The sequence below is a fragment of the Pristiophorus japonicus genome, unplaced genomic scaffold, assembly GCF_044704955.1.
Source record: "Pristiophorus japonicus isolate sPriJap1 unplaced genomic scaffold, sPriJap1.hap1 HAP1_SCAFFOLD_340, whole genome shotgun sequence".
Lineage (NCBI taxonomy): Eukaryota > Metazoa > Chordata > Chondrichthyes > Pristiophoridae > Pristiophorus > Pristiophorus japonicus.
Genome location: NW_027253216.1, coordinates 127,921 through 150,047, shown reverse-complemented (window position 1 = coordinate 150,047; position 22,127 = coordinate 127,921). Strand labels below are relative to the sequence as shown.

The window sequence follows — 22,127 nt, the reverse complement described above, 5'->3', positions numbered from 1 at the left end:
TGTTCCCCACACATTACAGAGAGTGTTCCCCACACATTATAGAGAGTGTTTCCCACACATTATAGAGAGTGTTCCCCACACATTATAGAGAGTGTTCCCCACACATTATCGAGAGTGTTCCCCACACATTATAGAGAGTGTTTCCCACACATTATAGAGAGTGTTTCCCACATATTATACAGAATGTTCCCCAGACATTATAGAGAGTTTTCCCGCACATTATGGAGAGTGTTCCCTACACATTATAGAGAGTGTTCCCGACACATTATCGAGTGTTTCCACACATTATTGAGAGTGTTTCCACACATTATAGAGAGTGTTTCCCGCACAATATAGAGAATGATTCCCACACATTATAGAGAGTGTTTCCCACACTCTATAGAGAGTGTTTACCACACATTATCGAGAGTGTTCCTCACACATTATAGGGAGTGTTCCTCACACATTACAGAGAGTGTTTCCCACACATTATAGAGAGTGTTCCCCACACATTATAGAGAGTGTTCCCCACACATTATAGAGAGTGTTTCCCACACATTATAGAGAGTGTTCCCCACACATTATAGAGAGTGTTCCACACACATTATAGAGAGTGTTTCCCACACATTATAGAGAGTGTTCCCTACACATTATAGAGAGTGTTCCGACACATTATAGAGAGTGTTTCCCACATATTATACAGAATGTTCCCCAGACATTATAGAGAGTTTTCCCACACATTATGGAGAGTGTTCCCTACACATTATAGAGAGTGTTCCCGACACATTATCGAGAGTGTTCCTCACACATTATAGAGAGTGTTCCCCACACATTATAGAGAGTGTTCCTCACACATTATAGAGTGTTCCCCACAAATTATAGAGAGTGTTCCCCACACATTATAGAGAGTGTTTCCCACATATTATACAGAATGTTCCCCAGACATTATAGAGAGTTTTCCCACACATTATGGAGAGTGTTCCCTACACATTATAGAGAGTGTTCCCGACACATTATCGAGAGTGTTTCCACACATTATAGAGAGTGTTTCCCACACATTATAGAGTTTGTTCCCCACACATTATAGAGAGTTTTCCCTACATATTATGGAGACAGTTCCCCACACATTATAGAGAGTGCTCTCCAAACATTATAGAGAGTGTTCCCCACACAATTTAAGGAATGTTTCCCAACACATTATTGAGAGTGTTTCCCACACATTATAGAGAGTGTTCCCCACACATTATAGAGAGTGTTTCCCACACATTATAGAGAGTGTTCTTCACACATTATAAAGAGCTTTCCTCACACATTATAGAGAGTGTTCCCCACACATTATAGAGAGTGTTCCTCACACATTATAGAGTGTGTTCCCCACACATTATAGAGAGTGTTTCCGCACACATTATAGAGAGTGTTTCCCACACATTATAGAGAGTGTTTCCCACACATTATAGAGAGTTTTCCTCACACATTATAGAGAGTGCTCTCCAAACATTATAGAGAGTGTTCCCCACACAATATAGGGAATGTTTCCCAACACATTATTGAGAGTGTTTCCCACACATTATAGAGAGTGTTTCCCGCACAAAATAGAAAGTGTTTCCCACACATTATAGAGAGTTTTCCTCACACATTATAGTGAGTGTTCCCCACACATTACAGAGAGTGTTTCCCATACATTATAGAGAGTTTTCCTCACACATTATGCAGAGTGTTCCCCACACATTATAGTGAGTGTTTCCCACACATTATAGAGAATATTTGCGACACATTATCGAAAGTGTTTCCCACATATGATAGAGAATGTTTCCCACACATTATACAGTGTTTCCACACATTATAAAGAGTGTTCCCCACACATTATAGAAAGCGTTTCCGACACATTATAGAGAGTGTTTGCCACACATTATAGAGAGTGATCCCCACACATTACAGAGAGTGTTTCCCACACATTATAGAGAGTGTTCACCACACATTATTGAGATTGATTCCCACACAGTATAGAGAATGTTCCCCACACATTATAGAGAGTGTTCCCAGCACATTATAGAGAGTGTTTCCCACACATTATAGAGAGTGTTCCCCACACATTATAGAGAGTGTTCCCCACACATTACAGAGAGTGTTTCCCACACATTATAGAGAGTTTTCCTCACACATTATAGAGTGTTCCCCACACATTACAGAGAGTGTTTCCCATACATTATAGAGAGTTTTCCTCACACATTATGGAGAGTGTTCCCCACACATTATAGAGAGTGTTCCCCACACATTATAGAGAGTGTTCCCCACACATTATAGAGAGCGTTTCCGACACACTATAGAGAGTGTTTCCCACACATTATAGAGAATGTTCCCCACACATTACAGAGAGATTTTCCCACACATTATAGAGAGTGTTCCCCACACATTATAGAGAGTGTTCCCCACACATTATAGAGAGTGTTTCCCACACATTATAGAGAGTGTTCCCCACACATTATAGAGAGTGTCCCCCACACATTATAGAGAGTGTTTCCCACACATTATAGAGAGTGTTCCCCACACATTATAGAGAGTGTTTCCCACACATTATAGAGAGTTTTCCTCACACATTATAGTGAGTGTTCCACAAACATTACAGAGAGTGTTCCCCACACATTATAGAGAGTGTTCCCAACACATTATAGAGAGTGTTTCCCACACATTATAGAGAGTGTTCCCCACACATTATAGAGAGTGTTTCCCACACATTATAGAGAGTTTTCCTCACACATTATAGTGAGTGTTCCACAAACATTACAGAGAGTGTTTCCCACACATTATAGAGAATATTTGCGACACATTATCGAAAGTGTTTCCCACATATGATAGAGAATGTTACCTACACATTATACAGTGTTTCCACACATTATAGAGAGTGTTCCCCACACATTATAGAGAGTGTTCCCCACACATTATCGAGAGTGTTCCTCACACATTATAGAGAGTTTTCCTCACACATTCTAGAGAGTGTTCCCCACACATTATAGAGAGTGTTCCTCACACATTATAGAGAGTGTTTCCCACACATTATAGAGTTTGTTCCCCACACATTATAGAGAGTGTTCCCCACATATTATAGAGACAGTTCCCCACACATAAGAGAGAGTGCTCTCCAAACATTATAGAGAGTGTTACCCACACAATATAGGGAAAGTTTCCCAACGCATTATAGAGAGTGTTTCCCACACATTATAGAGAGTGTTCCCCACACATTATAGAGAGTGATTCCCACACATTATAGAGAATGTTCCCCACACATTATAGAGAGTGTTCCCCACACATTATAGAGAGCGTTTCCGACACATTATAGAAAGTGTTTCCCACATATTATAGAGAATGATTCCCACACATTATAGAGAGTGTTTCCCACATATTATACAGAATGTTCCCCAGACATTATAGAGAGTTTTCCCACACATTATGGAGAGTGTTCCCGACACATTATCGAGAGTGTTTCCACACATTATAGAGAGTGTTTCCACACATTATAGAGAGTGTTTCCCGCACAATATAGAAAGTGTTTCCACACATTATAGAGAGTGTTTCCCACACATTATAGAGAGTGTTCCCCACACATTATAGAGAGTTTTCCCTACATATTATGGAGACAGTTCCCCACACATTATAGAGAGTGCTCTCCAAACATTATAGAGAGTGTTCCCCACACAATATAGGGAATGTTTCCCAACACATTATTGAGAGTGTTTCCCACACATTATAGAGAGTGTTTCCCGCACAACATAGAAAGTGTTTCCCACACACTATAGTGAGTGTTTCCCACACATTATAGAGATTGTTCCTCACAAATTATAGAGAATTTTTCCCACACATTATAGAAAGTTATCCACACACATTATAGAGAGTTTTCCTCACACATTATAGAGTGTTCCCCACACATTATAGAGAGTGTTCCTCACACATTATAGAGAGTGTTTCCCACACATTATAGAGTTTGTTCCCCACATATTATAGAGAAAGTTCCCCACGTAGTATAGAGTGCTCCCCAAACATTACAGAGAGTGTTCCCCACACAATATAGGGAATGTTTCCCAACACATTATAGAGAGTAATTCCCACACATTATAGAGAGTGTTTCACACACATTATAGAGAGTTTTCCTCACGCATTATAGAGAGTGTTCCCCACACATTATAGAGAGTGTTTCCCACACATTATGGAGAGTGTTCCCCACACATTATAGAGAGTGATTCCCACACATTATAGAGAATGTTCCCCACACATTATAGAGAGTGTTCCCCACACATTATATCGAGTGTTTCCGACACATTATAGAGAGTGTTCCCCACAAATTATAGAGAGTGTTCCCCACACATTGCAGAGAGTGTTTCCCACACATTATAGAGAGTGTTTCCCACACAGTATAGAGAGTATTTCACGCACATTACAGAGGGTGTTCCTCACACATTATAGAGAGTTTTTCCCACTCATTTCCGAGAGTGTTCCTCACACATTATAGAGAGTGTTTCCCACACATGATAGGGAGTGTTTCCCACATATTACAGAGAGTGTTCCCCACATATTATAGAGAAATTTCCCCACGTATTATAGAGTGCTCCCCAAACATTACAGAGAGTGTTCCCCACACAATATAGGGAATGTTTCCCAACACATTTTAGAGAGTATTTCCCACACATTATAGAGAGTGTTTCACACACATTATAGAGAGTTTTCCTCACGCATTATAGAGAGTGTTCCCCACACATTATAGAGAGTGTTTCCCACACATTATGGAGAGTGTTCCCCACACATTATAGAGAGTGATTCCCACACATTATAGAGAGTGTTTCCCACACATTATGGAGAGTCTTCCCCACACATTATAGAGAGTGTTCCCCACACATTATACATTGTTTCCACACATTATAGAGTGTTCCCCACACATTACAGAGAGTGTTCCCCACACATTATAGAGAGTGTTTCCCGCACATTATAGAGAGTGTTCCCCACACATTATAGAGACTGTTCCCCACACATTATAGAGAGTGTTCCCCACACATTATAGAGACTGTTCCCCACACATTATAGAGAGTGTTCCCCACACATTATAGAGACTGTTCCCCACACATTATAGAGAGTGTTCCCCACACATTATAGAGACTGTTCCCCACACATTATAGAGTGTTCCCCACACATTATAGAGAGTGTTTCCCACATATTATACAGAATGTTCCCCAGACATTATAGAGAGTTTTCCCACACATTATGGAGAGTGTTCCCTACACATTATAGAGAGTGTTCCCCACACATTATAGAGACTGTTCCCCACACATTATCGAGAGTGTTTCCCACACATTATAGAGAGTGTTCCCCACACATTATAGAGAGTTTTCCCTACATATTATGGAGACAGTTCCCCACACATTATAGAGAGTGCTCTCCAAACATTATAGAGAGTGTTCCCCACACAATATAAGGAATGTTTCCCAACACATTATTGAGAGTGTTTCCCACACATTATAGAGAGTGTTCCCCACACATTATAGAGAGAGTTCCTCACACATTATAGAGAGTGTTTCCCACACATTATAGAGAGTTTTCCCCACACATTATAGAGAGTGCTCTCCAAACATTATAGAGAGTGTTCCCCACACAATATAGGGAATGTTTCCCAACACATTATAGAGAGTGTTTCCCACACATTATAGAGAGTGTTTCCCGCACAATATAGAAAGTGTTTCCCACACATTATAGAGTTTGTTCCCCACACATGATAGAGATTGTTCCTCACAAATTATAGAGAATTTTTCCCACACATTATAGAGAGTTATCCACACACATTATAGAGAGTTTTCCTCACACATTATAGAGTGTTCCCCACACATTATAGAGAGTGTTCCTCACACATTATAGAGAGTGTTTCCCACACATTATAGAGTTTGTTCCCCACACATGATAGAGAGTGTTTCCCACATATTACAGAGAGTGTTCCCCACATATTATAGAGAAAGTTCCCCACGTATTATAGAGTGCTCCCCAAACATTACAGAGAGTGTTCCCCACACAATATAGGGAATGTTTCCCAACACATTATAGTGAGTATTTCCCACACATTATAGAGAGTGTTTCACACACATTATAGAGAGTTTTCCTCACGCATTATCGAGAGTGTTCCCCACACATTATAGAGAGTGTTTCCCACACATTATGGAGAGTGTTCCCCACACATTATAGAGAGTGTTCCCCACACATTATATAGAGTGTTTCCGACACATTATAGAGAGTGTTCCCCACAAATTATAGAGAGTGTTCCCCACACATTATAGAGAGTGTTTCCCACAAATTATAGAGAGTGTTCCCCACACATTATAGAGAGTGTTTCCCACACATTACAGAGAGTGTTTCCCACACATTATAGAGAGTGTTTCCAACACATTATAGAGAGTGTTTCCCACACATTATAGAGAGTGTTTCCCTCACATTATAGAGAGTGTTTCCCACACAATATAGGGAGCGTTCCCCACACATTATAGAGAGTTTTCCCCACACATTACAGAGAGTGTTCCCCACACATTATAGACAGTGTTCCTCACACATTATAGAGAGTGTTTCGCACACATTATAGAGAATGTTCACCACACATTATTGAGATTGATTCCCACACAGTATAGAGAATGTTCCCCACACATTATAGAGAGTGTTCCCAACACATTATAGAGAGTGTTTCCCACACATTATAGAGAGTGTTCCCCACACATTATAGAGAGTGTTTCCCACACATTATAGAGAGTTTTCCTCACACATTATAGTGAGTGTTCCACAAACATTACAGAGAGTGTTTCCCACACATTATAGAGAATATTTGCGACACATTATCGAAAGTGTTTCCCACATATGATAGAGAATGTTTCCCACACATTATACAGTGTTTCCACACATTATAGAGAGTGTTCCCCACACATTATAGAGAGTGTTCCCCACACATTATAGAGAGTGTTCCCCACACATTATAGAGAGCGTGTCCGACACACTATAGAGAGTGTTTCCCACACATTATAGAGAATGTTCCCCACACATTACAGAGAGTTTTTCCCACACATTATAGAGAATGTTCCCCACACATTACAGAGAGTGTTCCCCACACATTATCGAGAGTGTTCCTCACACATTATAGAGTGTTTTTCCCACACATTATCGAGAGTGTTCCTCACACATTACAGTGAGTGTTTCCCACACATTATAGAGTTTGTTCCCCACACATTATAGAGAGTGTTCCCCACATTTTATAGAGACAGTTCCCCACACATTATAGAGAGTGTTCCCCACACATTATAGAGAGTGTTTCCCACACATTATAGAGAGTGTTCCCCACACATTATAGAGAGTGTTTCCCACACATTATAGAGAGTGTTTCCCTCACATTATAGAGAGTGTTTCCCACACATTATAGAGAGTGTTCACCACACAATATAGGGAGCGTTCCCCACACATTATAGAGAGTTTTCCCCACACATTACAGAGAGTGTTCCTCACACATTATAGAAAGTTTTCCTCACACATTATAGAGTGTTCCCCACACATTATAAAGAGTATTCCTCACACATTATTGAGAGTGTTCCCCACACATTATAGACAGTGTTCCTCACACATTATAGAGAGTGTTTCGCATGCATTATAGAGAATGTTCACCACACATTATTGAGATTGATTCCCACACAGTATAGAGAATGTTCCCCACACATTATAGAGAGTGTTCCCAACACATTATAGAGAGTGTTTCCCACACATTATAGAGAGTGTTCCCCACACATTATAGAGAGTGTTTCCCACACATTATAGAGAGTTTTCCTCACACATTATAGTGAGTGTTCCACAAACATTACAGATAGTGTTTCCCACACATTATGGAGAATATTTGCGACACATTATCGAAAGTGTTTCCCACATATGATAGAGAATGTTACCTACACATTTTATAGTGTTTCCACACATTATAGAGAGTTTTCCCCACACATTATAGAGAGTGTTCCCCACACATTATAGAGAGTGTTCCCCACACATTATAGAGAGCATTTCCGACACACTATAGAGAGTGTTTCCCACACATTATAGAGAGTGTTCCCCACACATTACAGAGAGTTTTTCCCACACATTATAGAGAGTGTTCCCCACACATTACCGAGAGTGTTCCTCACACATTATAGAGAGTTTTCCTCACACATTATAGAGAGTGTTCCCCACACATTATCGAGAGTGTTCCTCACACATTATAGAGAGTGTTCCCCACACATTATAGAGAGTGTTCCTCACACATTATAGTGAGTGTTTCCCACACATTATAGAGTTTGTTCCCCACACATTATAGAGAGTGCTCTCCAAACATTATAGAGAGTGTTTCCCACACAATATAGGGAAAGTTTCCCAACGCATTATAGAGAGTGTTTCCCACACATTATAGAGTGTTCCCCACACAATATAGAGAGTGTTCCTAACACATTATAAAGAGTTTTCCTCACACATTATAGAGAGTGTTCCCCACACATTATAGAGAGTGTTTCCCACACATTATAGAGAGTGTTTCCCGCACATTATAGAGAGTGTTCCCCACACATTACAGAGAGTGTTCCCCACACATTATAGAGAGTGTTTTCCGCACATTATAGAGAGTGTTCCCCACACATTATAGAGAGTGTTTCCCACACATTATAGAGAGTGTTTCCCACATATTTTCGAGACAGTTCCCCACACATTATAGAGAGTGTTCCCCACACATTATAGAGAGTGTTTTCCACACATTATAGAGAGTGTTCCCCACACATTATAGAGAGTGTTTCCCACACATTATAGAGAGTGTTTCCCACACATTATAGAGAGTGTTTCCCTCACATTATAGAGAGTGTTCACCACACAATATAGGGAGCGTTCCCCACACATTATAGAGAGTTTTCCCCACACATTGCAGAGAGTGTTTCCCACACATTATAGAGAGTGTTTCCCACACAGTATAGAGAGTATTTCACACACATTTCAGAGGGTGTTCCTCACACATTATAGAGAGTTTTTCCCACACATTTCCGAGAGTGTATCCCAAACATTTCCAAGAGTGTTTCCCACACATTATAGAGAGTGTTTCCCACACATTATAGAGAGCGTTCCCCACACATTATAGAGAGTCTTCCCAACACATTATAGAGAGTGTTCCCCACACATTATAGAGAGTGTTTCCCACACATTATAGAGAGCTTTCCTCACACATTATAGAGAGTGTTCCACACACATTATAGAGAGTGTTTCCCACACATTACAGAGAGTGTTCCCCACACATTATAGAAAGCGTTTCCGACACATTATAGAGAGTGTTTGCCACACATTATAGAGAGTGTTCCCCACACATTATAGAGAGTGTTCCCCACACATTATAGAGAGTGTTTCCCACACATTATAGAGAGTGTTCCTCACACATTATAGAGAGTGTTTCCCACACATTATAGAGTTTGTTCCCCACACATGATAGAGAGTGTTTCCCACATATTACAGAGAGTGTTCCCCACATATTATAGAGAAAGTTCCCCACGTATTATAGAGTGCTCCCCAAACATTACAGAGAGTGTTCCCCACACAATATAGGGAATGTTTCCCAACACATTATAGTGAGTATTTCCCACACATTATAGAGAGTGTTTCACACACATTATAGAGAGTTTTCCTCACGCATTATAGAGAGTGTTCCCCACACATTATAGAGAGTGTTTCCCACACATTATGGAGAGTGTTCCCCACACATTATAGAGAGTGATTCCCACACATTATAGAGAATGTTCCCCACACATTATAGATAGTGTTCCCCACACATTATATAGAGTGTTTCCGACACATTATAGAGAGTGTTCCCCACAAATTATAGAGAGTGTTCCCCACACATTATAGAGAGTGTTTCCCACAAATTATAGAGAGTGTTCCCCACACATTATAGAGAGTGTTTCCAACACATTACAGAGAGTGTTTCGCACACATTATAGAGAGTGTTTCCAACACATTATAGAGAGTGTTTCCCACACATTATAGAGAGTGTTTCCCTCACATTATAGAGAGTGTTTCCCACACAATATAGGGAGCGTTCCCCACACATTATAGAGAGTTTTCCCCACACATTACAGAGAGTGTTCCCCACACATTATAGACAGTGTTCCTCACACATTATAGAGAGTGTTTCGCACACATTATAGAGAATGTTCACCACACATTATTGAGATTGATTCCCACACAGTATAGAGAATGTTCCCCACACATTATAGAGAGTGTTCCCAACACATTATAGAGAGTGTTTCCCACACATTATAGAGAGTGTTCCCCACACATTATAGAGAGTGTTTCCCACACATTATAGAGAGTTTTCCTCACACATTATAGTGAGTGTTCCACAAACATTACAGAGAGTGTTTCCCACACATTATAGAGAATATTTGCGACACATTATCGAAAGTGTTTCCCACATATGATAGAGAATGTTTCCCACACATTATACAGTGTTTCCACACATTATAGAGAGTGTTCCCCACACATTATAGAGAGTGTTCCCCACACATTATAGAGAGTGTTCCCCACACATTATAGAGAGCGTGTCCGACACACTATAGAGAGTGTTTCCCACACATTATAGAGAATGTTCCCCACACATTACAGAGAGTTTTTCCCACACATTATAGAGAATGTTCCCCACACATTACAGAGAGTGTTCCCCACACATTATCGAGAGTGTTCCTCACACATTATAGTGAGTGTTTCCCACACATTATAGAGTTTGTTCCCCACACATTATAGAGAGTGTTCCCCACATATTATAGAGACAGTTCCCCACACATTATAGAGAGTGTTCCCCACACATTATAGAGAGTGTTTCCCACACATTATAGAGAGTGTTCCCCACACATTATAGTGAGTGTTTCACACACATTATAGAGAGTGTTTCCCACACATTATAGAGAGTGTTTCCCACACATTATAGAGAGTGTTTCCCTCACATTATAGAGAGTGTTTCCCACACATTATAGAGAGTGTTTCCCACACATTATAGAGAGTGTTTCCCACACATTATAGAGAGTGTTTCCCTCACATTATAGAGAGTGTTCACCACACAATATAGGGAGCGTTCCCCACACATTATAGAGAGTTTTCCCCACACATTACAGAGAGTGTTCCTCACACATTATAGAAAGTTTTCCTCACACATTATAGAGTGTTCCCCACACATTATAAAGAGTATTCCTCACACATTATTGAGAGTGTTCCCCACACATTATAGACAGTGTTCCTCACACATTATAGAGAGTGTTTCGCACACATTATAGAGAATGTTCACCACACATTATTGAGATTGATTCCCACACAGTATAGAGAATGTTCCCCACACATTATAGAGAGTGTTCCCAACACATTATAGAGAGTGTTTCCCACACATTATAGAGAGTGTTCCCCACACATTATAGAGAGTGTTCCCCACACATTACAGAGAGTGTTTCCCACACATTATGGAGAATATTTGCGACACATTATCGAAAGTGTTTCCCACATATGATAGAGAATGTTACCTACACATTTTATAGTGTTTCCACACATTATAGAGAGTTTTCCCCACACATTATAGAGAGTGTTCCCCACACATTATAGAGAGTGTTCCCCACACATTATAGAGAGCATTTCCGACACACTATAGAGAGTGTTTCCCACACATTATAGAGAGTGTTCCCCACACATTACAGAGAGTTTTTCCCACACATTATAGAGAGTGTTCCCCACACATTATCGAGAGTGTTCCTCACACATTATAGAGAGTTTTCCTCACACATTATAGAGAGTGTTCCCCACACATTATCGAGAGTGTTCCTCACACATTATAGAGAGTGTTCCCCACACATTATAGAGAGTGTTCCTCACACATTATAGTGAGTGTTTCCCACACATTATAGAGTTTGTTCCCCACACATTATAGAGAGTGTTCCCCACATATTATAGAGACAGTTCCCCACACATTATAGAGAGTGCTCTCCAAACATTATAGAGAGTGTTTCCCACACAATATAGGGAAAGTTTCCCAACGCATTATAGAGAGTGTTTCCCACACATTATAGAGTGTTCCCCACACAATATAGAGAGTGTTCCTAACACATTATAAAGAGTTTTCCTCACACATTATAGAGAGTGTTCCCCACACATTATAGAGAGTGTTCCCCACACATTATAGAGAGTGTTTCCCGCACATTATAGAGAGTGTTTCCCACACATTATAGAGAGTGTTTCCCTCACATTATAGAGAGTGTTCACCACACAATATAGGGAGCGTTCCCCACACATTATAGAGAGTTTTCCCCACACATTGCAGAGAGTGTTTCCCACACATTATAGAGAGTGTTTCCCACACAGTATAGAGAGTATTTCACACACATTTCAGAGGGTGTTCCTCACACATTATAGAGAGTTTTTCCCACACATTTCCGAGAGTGTATCCCAAACATTTCCAAGAGTGTTTCCCACACATTATAGAGAGTGTTTCCCACACATTATAGAGAGTGTTCCCCACACATTATAGAGAGTCTTCCCAACACATTATAGAGAGTGTTCCCCACACATTATAGAGAGTGTTTCCCACACATTATAGAGAGCTTTCCTCACACATTATAGAGAGTGTTCCACACACATTATAGAGAGTGTTTCCCACACATTATAGAGAGTGTTCCCCACACATTACAGAGAGTGTTCCCCACACATTATAGAAAGCGTTTCCAACACATTATAGAGAGTGTTTGCCACACATTATAGAGAGTGTTCCCCACACATTATAGAGAGTGTTCCCCACACATTATAGAGAGTGTTTCCCACACATTATAGAGAGTGTTCCCCACATATTACAGAGAGTGTTTCCCACACATTATCGCGATTGTTTTCCACACATTATAGAGTGTTTCCCACACATTATAGAGAGTGTTCCCCACACATTATAGAGAGTGTTTCCCACACATTATAGAGAGTGTTCCCCACACATTATAGCGATTGTTTTCCACACATTATAGAGTGTTCCCCACACATTATAGAGAGTATTTCCCACACATTATAGACAGTTTTTCCACACATTATAGAGTGTTTCCCACACATTATAGAGAGTGTTCCCCACACATTATAGAAAGCGTTTCCGACACATTATAGAGAGTGTTTGCCACACATTATAGAAAGCGTTTCCCACACATTACAGAGAGTGTTTCCCACACATTATCGCGAGTGTTTTCCACACATTATAGTGTTTCCCACACATTATAGAGAGTGTTCCCCACACATTATAGAGAGTGTTTCCCACACATTATAGAGAGTGTTCCCCACACATTGTAGAGAGTGTTCCCCACACATTATAGCGATTGTTTTCCACACATTATAGAGTGTTTCCCACACATTATAGAAAGTGTTTCCCACACATTATAGATAATGTTTCCCACACATTATACAGTGTTTGCACACATTATAGAGAGTGTTTCCCACACATTATACCGTGTATTTCCCACGCATTAAAGAAAGTGTTTCCCACACATTATAGAGAGTGTTTCCCACATATTATAGAGAGTATTTCCCTTACGTTATACAGAGTTTTTCACTCACCTGACGAGAACATAAGAAATAGGAGCAGGAATAGGCCATATGCCCCTCGAGCCTGCTCCGCCAATCTGATCATGGACTCAGCTCCACTTCCCTGTCCGCTCCCCACAACCCCTTATCGAATGGTTGCCCACCAGAAAATGAACCATTCATCTGACTCTCTGTTCTCTGTCAGTTAGCCAATCCTCTATCCATGCTAATATATTACCCCCAACCCCGTGAACTTTTATCTTGTGCAGTAACCTTTTATGTGGCACCTTGTCAAATGCCTTCTGGAAATCCAAATACACCACATCCACTGGTTCCCCTTTATCCACCCTGTTCATTACATCCTCAAAGAACTCCAGCAAATTTGTCAAACATGACTTCCCCTTCATAAATCCATGCTGACTCTTCCTGACCAAATGTTACTTTTCCAAATATCATATTGGACTCCAAGGTTGTTCCCAGTACTGGAGAATTTTAGCTATGAGAAAAGATTGGAAAGGCTGGGTTTGTTTTCTTTGGAACAGAAGAGACTGAAGGGAGACCTAATTGACGTGTTAAAAATTATGAGGGGCCTAAATGGAGTGGATAGGAAAGACCTGTTTCCCTTAGCAGAGGGGTCAACAACCAGGGGCCATAGATTTAAAGTAATTGGTAGAAGGATTAGAGGGGAGATGAGGAGAACCTTTTTTTCCACCCAGAGGGTGGTGGGGGTCTGGAACTCACTGCCTGAAAGGGTGGTAGAGGCAGAAACCCTCATCATATTTAAAAAGAACTTGGATGTGCACCTGAAGTGCCGTAACCTACAGGGTTACGGACTGAGAGCTGGAAAGTGGGATTAGGCTGGGTAGCTCTTTTTGGTCAGCACAGTCACAATGGGACGAATGGCCTCCTTCTGTGCTGTAAATTACTTTGATTCTGTGCTCGCTCACACCTGTTTATCCGCCATGTTAAGGTCAATCGCTCCCACTTGCTGATCCCCTGTTGAAGAGCATTAGATCTTAAATAGGTTTCAACTTGGGGTCAATAGCGGGTTCGCCTATATTAACTTGCCAAGGCGTCTTCGGCAGCACATCCCAAACCCGCGACCTCTACCACCTAGAAGGACAAGGGCAGCAGGTGCATGGGAACACCACCACCTCCACGTTCCCCTCCCAGTCACACACCATCCTGACTGGGAAATATATCGGCCGTTCCTTCATCGTCGCTGGGTCACAATCCTGGAACTCCCTCCCTAACAGCACTGTGGGAGCACCTTCACCACACGGACTGCAGCGGTTCAAGAAGGCGGCTCACCACCACCTTCTCAAGGGGCAATTAGGGATGGGCAATAAATTGCCAACGACGCCCATATCCCAGGAACAAATTTTAAAAAGGTACACTACTCCCACTTGTTGATCCCCTATATTAAGTCCATTGCCTGCACCTATGGATCCTGTATGTTAAGATCCATCATTCCCAGTTGTTGACCCCCTGTTTAAGATCCATTCCTCCCATGAGAACACAAGAATCAGGAGCAGGAGTAGGCCATTCGGCCCCTCGAGCCTGTTCCGCCATTTAATATTATGGCTGACCTTCGACCTCAACTCTACCTTCCCGCCCTATCCTCATATCCATTGATTCCCCAAGACTCCAAAAGTTTCTTTCTCTCAACCTGGAATATAATCAATGACTCAGCCTCCACAGCCCTCTGGGGCAGAGAATTCCAAAGACTCCACAACCCTCCGAGTGAAGAAATTTCTCCTCATCTCAGTCCTAAATGGCCAAGCCCTTATCCTGAGACTGTGACCCCTGGTTCTAGACTCCCCAGCCCGGGGGAAACATCCTCCCTGCATCTACCCTGTCAAGCCCTGTAAGAACCTTGCATGTTTCAATGAGATCACCTCTCATTGTTCTGAACTCCGGAGAGTTCAGGCCCAATCTACTCAATCTCTCCTCATAGGACAATACTCTCTGCCCAGGGATCAATCTGGTGAATCTCCGTTGTACAACCTCTGAGGCAAGTATATCTTTCCTTAGATAAGGAGACCAGAACTGTGTGCAGTACTCCAGGTGTGGTCTCACCAGGGCCCTGTACAATTGTAGCAAGACTTCCTTACTCTTATACTCCAACCCCCTTGCAATAAAGGACAACATGCCATTTGCCGTCCTTATTGCTTGCTGTACCTGCATGCTCGCTTTCTCTGTTTCTTGCACAAGGGACACCTAAATCTCTGAACACCTCATAAATCTCACCTCCTGACTCCCCAAAGCCTTTCCACCATCTACAAGGCACAAGTCAGGAGTGTGATGGAACACTCCCCACTTGCCTGGATGAGTGCAGCTCCAACAACACTCGAGAAGCTCGACACCATCCAGGACAAAGCAGCCGTTTGATTGGCCCCCCATCTCCCACCTTCAACACTCACTCCCTCCACCACCGGCGCACCGTGGCTGCAGTGTGTACCATCTACAAGATGCACTGCAGCAACTCGCCAAGGCTTCTTCGGCAGCACCTCCCAAACCCACGACCTCTACTCCCTAGAAGGACAAGGGCAGCAGGCGCATGGGAACACCACCACCTCCACGTTCCCCTCCCAGTCACACACCATCCTGACTTGGAAATATATCGGCCGTTCCTTCATCGTCGCTGGGTCACAATCCTGGAACTCCCTCCCTAACAGCACTGTGGGAGCACCTTCACCACACGGACTGCAGTGGTTCAAGAAGGGGGCTCACCACCACCTTCTCAAGGGGCAGTTAGGGATGGGCAATAAATGCCGGCCTTGCCAGTGATGCTCACATCCCATTAATGAAAATAAATCCTTTACTTCCCTCCTCAACCTAAGATGTATCCCATCTGGACCTGGTGACTTATCCACTTTAAGAACTAGCAGTCTTTCTAGTTCTTCCTCTTTATTTATTTATAACCCATCCAGTATCCTGCCAACCTCCTCATTTACAGTTGCTTTGGCAAAGTCCTCTACCTTGGTAACCACAGATGCACAGTGCCCAGCCATGCCCTCTGCCTCTATCAATCGATCTCTAATCGTCTCTGCCAGTCCTCTGTCACCTTGTTTCTACTTTCAATGCTACATTTGGTGCCCAACGCGAATGAATGAGTTTAAACCCTCCCCGACAGCATGGGTTAACCTGCCCGAGAGGCTCACACACACTGGTTCATGGAGCGTCCTGAAATTCCCACATGGAGCCGGAGGGATTGGCCACAACTGTCCCTCCATTCAGAACAGAAACTTCAATCAAACTGCTGAAATAAAAGCTGCTTATTTACAAAATTGCCATAATCTCGGTCTGACCCACACTGCTATTGTTCTATTCGGTCCTCACAGCGAACCATCCAAACACTAAATTATTTACTCGACCTTAACAAGAACCACGGAGAACGTCACCCTGCACCCACTGACCTCCAATGTTCAGGTACATCGTCCCATCTATTGATCCTGTGTTACCATCCATCATCCCATCTATTGATCCTGTGTTAACATCCATCATCCCATCTATTGATCCTGTGTTAACATCCATCATCCCATCTATTGATCCTGTGTTAACATCCATCGCTCCCATCTATTGATCCTGTGTTAACATCCATCATCCCATCTATTGATCCTGTGTTAACATCCATCGTCCCTTCTATTGATCCTGTGTTCCCATCCATCGCTCCCATCTATTGATCCTGTGTTAACATCCATCGCTCCCATCTATTGATCCTGTGTTACCATCCATCATCCCATCTATTGATCCTGTGTTAACATCCATCGTCCCTTCTATTGATCCTGTGTTAACATCCATCATCCCATCTATTGATCCTGTGTTAACATCCATCGTCCCATCTATTGATCCTGTGTTAACATCCATCGCTCCCATCTATTGATCCTGTGTTAACATCCATCGTCCCTTCTATTGATCCTGTGTTAACATCCATCATCCCATCTATTGATCCTGTGATACCATCCATCGCTCCCATCTATTGATCCTGTGTTAACATCCATCGTCCCTTCTATTGATCCTGTGTTACCATCATCCCATCTATTGATCCTGTGTTACCATCCATCATCCCATCTATTGATCCTGTGATACCATCCATCGCTCCCATCTATTGATCCTGTGTTAACATCCATCGCTCCCATCTATTGATCCTGTGTTACCAATGTCCCATCTATTGATCCTGTGTTACCATCGTCCCATCTATTGATCCTGTGATACCATCCATCGCTCCCATCTATTGATCCTGTGTTACCAATGTCCCATCTATTGATCCTGTGTTAACATCCATTGTCCCATCTATTGATCCTGTGTTAACATCCATCGCTCCCATCTATTGATCCTGTGTTAACATCCATCGTCCCATCTATTGATCCTGTGTTAACATCCATCGCTCCCATCTATTGATCCTGTGTTCCCATCCATCGCTCCCATCTATTGATCCTGTGTTAACATCCATCGTCCCATCTATTGATCCTGTGTTAACATCCATCATCCCATCTATTGATCCTGTGTTACCATCCATTGTCCCATCTATTGATCCTGTGTTAACATCCATCGTCCCATCTATTGATCCTGTGTTAACATCCATCGTCCCATCTATTGATCCTGTTACCATCGCTCCCATCTATTGATCCTGTGTTATCATCCATCGTCCCATCTATTGATCCTGTGTTAACATCCATCATCCCATCTATTGATCCTGTGTTACCATCGTCCCATCTATTGATCCTGTGTTACCATCCATTGTCCCATCTATTGATCCTGTGTTACCATCGTCCCATCTATTGATCCTGTGTTACCATCCATTGTCCCATCTATTGATCCTGTGTTACCATCGTCCCATCTATTGATCCTGTGTTAACATCCATTGTCCCATCTATTGATCCTGTGTTACCATTGTCCCAGCTATTGATCCTGTGTTACCATCCATTGTCCCATCTATTGATCCTGTGTTACCATTCATCATCCCATCTATTGATCCTGTGTTACCAATGTCCCATCTATTGATCCTGTGTTACCATCGTCCCATCTATTGATCCTGTGTTACCAATGTCCCATCTATTGATCCTGTGTTACCAATGTCCCATCTATTGATCCTGTGTTACCAATGTCCCATCTATTGATCCTGTGTTATCATCCATCGCTCCCATATATTGATCCCGTGTTACCATCGCTCCCATCTATTGATCCTGTGTTACCATCCATCGTCCCATCTATTGATCCTGTGTTACCATCCATCGTCCCATCTATTGATCCTGTGTTACCATCGTCCCATCTATTGATCCTGTGTTAACATCCATCCTCCCATCTATTGATCCTGTGTTAACATCCATCGCTCCCATCTATTGATCCTGTGTTAACATCCATCGTCCCATATATTGATCCCGTGTTACCATCGCTACCATCTATTGATCCTGTGTTCCCATCCATCGTCCCATCTATTGATCCTGTGTTACCATCGTCCCATCTATTGATCCTGTGTTACCATCGTCCCATCTATTGATCCTGTGTTACCATCCATCATCCCATCTATTGATCCTGTGTTCCCATCCATCGTCCCATCTATTGATCCTGTGTTCCCATCCATCATCCCATCTATTGATCCTGTGTTACCATCGTCCCATCTATTGATCCTGTGTTCCCATCCATCGTCCCATCTATTGATCCTGTGTTCCCATCCATCGCTCCCATCTATTGATCCTGTGTTACCATCCATCGCTCCCATCTATTGATCCTGTGTTACCATCACTCCCATCTATTGATCCTGTGTTACCATCCATCATCCCATCTATTGATCCTGTGTTACCATCCATCATCCCATCTATTGATCCTGTGTTACCATCCATCGTCCCATCTATTGATCCTGTGTTAACATCCATCGCTCCCATCTATTGATCCTGTGTTACCATCCATTGTCCCATCTATTGATCCTGTGTTACCATCGTCCCATCTATTGATCCTGTGTTACCATCGTCCCATCTATTGATCCTGTGTTAACATCCATTGTCCCATCTATTGATCCTGTGTTACAATCCATCGTCCCATCTATTGATCCTGTGTTAACATCCATCGTCCCATCTATTGATCCTGTGTTACCATCCATCACTCCCATCTATTGATCCTGTGTTACATAGAAACATAGAAACATAGAAAATTGGTGCAGGAGTAGACCATTCGGCCCTTCGAGCCTGCACCGCCATTCAATGAGTTCATGGCTGAACATGCAACTTCAGTACCCCATTCCTGCTTTCTCACCATACCCCTTGATCCCCCTAGTAGTAAGGACTTCATCTAACTCCTTTTTGAATATATTTAGTGAATTGGCCTCAACAACTTTCTATGGTAGAGAATTCCACAGGTTCACCACTCTCTGGGTGAAGAAATTCCTCCTCATCTCGGTCCTAAATGGCTTACCCCTTATCCTTAGACTGTGTCCCCTGGTTCTGGACTTCCCCAACATTGGGAACATTCTTCCTGCATTTAACCTGTCTAACCCCGTCAGAATTTTAAACGTTTCTATAAGGTCTCCTCTCATTCTTCTGAACTCCAGTGAATACAAGCCCAGTTGATCCAGTCTTTCTTGATAGGTCAGTCCCGCCATCCCGGGAATCAGTCTGGTGAACCTTCGCTGCACTCCCTCAATAGCAAGAATGTCCTTCCTCAGGTTAGGAGACCAAAACTGTACACAATACTCCAGGTGTGGCCTCACCAAGGCCCTGTACAACTGTAGCAACACCTCCCTGCCCCTGTACTCAAATCCTCTCGCTATGAAGGCCAACATGCCATTTGCTTTCTTAACCGCCTGCTGTACCTGCATGCCAACCTTCAATGACTGATGTACCATGACACCCAGGTCTCATTGCACCTCCCCTTTTCCTAATCTGTCACCATTCAGATAATAGTCTGTCTCTCTGTTTTTACCACCAAAGTGGATAACCTCACATTTATCCACATTATACTTCATCTGACATGCATTTGCCCACTCACCTAACCTATCCAAGTCACTCTGCAGCCTCATAGCATCCTCCTCGCAGCTCACACTGCCACCCAACTTAGTGTCATCCGCAAATTTGGAGATACTACATTTAATCCCCTCGTCTAAATCATTAATGTACAGTTACCATCCATCGTCCCATCTATTGATCCTGTGTTAACATCCATCGCTCCCATCTATTGATCCTGTGTTCCCATCCATCCTCCCATCTATTGATCCTGTGTTCCCATCCATCCTCCCATCTATTGATCCTGTGTTAACATCCATCGCTCTCACCTATTGATCTTGAATGTTAAGGATCCATTTCTTCGAATTGTTGATCTCTATGTGAAGATCCATCATACCCACCTGTTGTTCCCGTGTGTTCAGATCCATCACTCCCACTGGTTCATTCCCTATCAATAAGATCCATTGTACCGACCTGTTGTCCACATTTTGCGATCCAACCCTGCCACCTGTTGGCCTGTGTTCGATCTATCGCTCCAAATTGTTGATCCCCTATCTGAAGTTCTGCTGCCCCCATTTGTTGGCCCGCTGGGTTAAGTTCTGTTCCTCCCTTACCCCCTTCACCCCCACGTTAAGTTCCCGCTACTGAACCCGATGATGTTATGTCCCCCCCCCCCCCGCCCACCATGTTGGCTCACGTGCTAGGTTGGCTCACCCCACCTCCCTTGCCCACATGTCCCGTTGACCCCCTCCATCAGCACTGTCCTACCTTGAATGGTGCGTTTGAAGAAAGCCTTGCACGCCTCGCAGGAGGCGACTCCGTAGTGGTAGCCAGATGCCACGTCTCCGCACACCAGGCACAGGCGCTTGGGGACAGAGCTCAACACGTACTCGCACTTGGTGGCACAGTCCTCCAGGATGCCCGCGGAACAGGGCTCGTAGTGTTTCCGACAAGGCAGCACTGTACCTCCCCCAGGGGGGGTGAACAGGGGAGGGGAGTCCAGGCCGTGGGGGTGAACGCTTATGGTCAGGCCATAGCCGGGGCTGGTATCCGAGGAATCGCTGGCACTGTGGTGACTGATGGTGTCGATGATGGAGGAAGGGCTGGACGGTTCCGTCTTGATGAAGGAAGCACAGCTCGAGCGAAGGTGCTGCTCCTCACTGGACATTCTGTTCAGGAGCCTGGGGAGTGGGCGAGACAGAGAGAGAAATAAAAACCAACTCATTACTCAACGGCACTGCACAAGGGCAGCATGTGCAGGGCTCAGTTACACCCATCACTCAGGGGATTGTTGTACCTGCTCCACACACCTCGACCAGGCACAGGATGCACCGGGCAGAGCCCCGAGTCCCAATAGCTCACCCCCTCTCTCAAACACAGCTCAATATTCTTCATCATGGCCAGAGCAATAGTGAGCACCCAGGCAGCCTCCACCACTCAGTCCCCAGTCCGGCCCACCATCGGAGAGGAACAACAGTGTGGCTGCAAAGTTCCACTGAGAGCAGGCTGTGCTGTTACAGCCCCCGGGGATAGCAGGCAGTCTCTCCTCCTGTCTGCCCAACACTCAGCCATTTGATATTTCAGCTCCTCTCTGCAGTCGCTCAGTCTATG

The 22,127-nt window shown here is 43.2% G+C and overlaps 1 protein-coding gene across 7 annotated transcripts in view; it reads right to left on the bottom strand.

The window, feature by feature from the left end:
* LOC139250046 (steroid hormone receptor ERR2-like) overlaps positions 1-21,911 on the bottom strand; it is a 294,985-nt gene extending 273,074 nt beyond the window's left edge. For 3 of the 7 annotated variants that reach the window (XM_070872613.1, XM_070872616.1, XM_070872615.1), the window contains exon 1: positions 21,285-21,690. In XM_070872613.1, coding sequence (XP_070728714.1) covers positions 21,285-21,684 — 400 coding nt within the window. In that variant the 5' untranslated portion in view covers positions 21,685-21,690. Of the gene's footprint in view, positions 1-20,198; positions 20,209-21,284; positions 21,698-21,858 lie in introns of those variants that run through there. The other 4 variants (XM_070872611.1, XM_070872612.1, XM_070872610.1 and 1 more) reach the window with 3 other exon arrangements.
* Between the last annotated feature and the right edge of the window lie 216 nt (positions 21,912-22,127).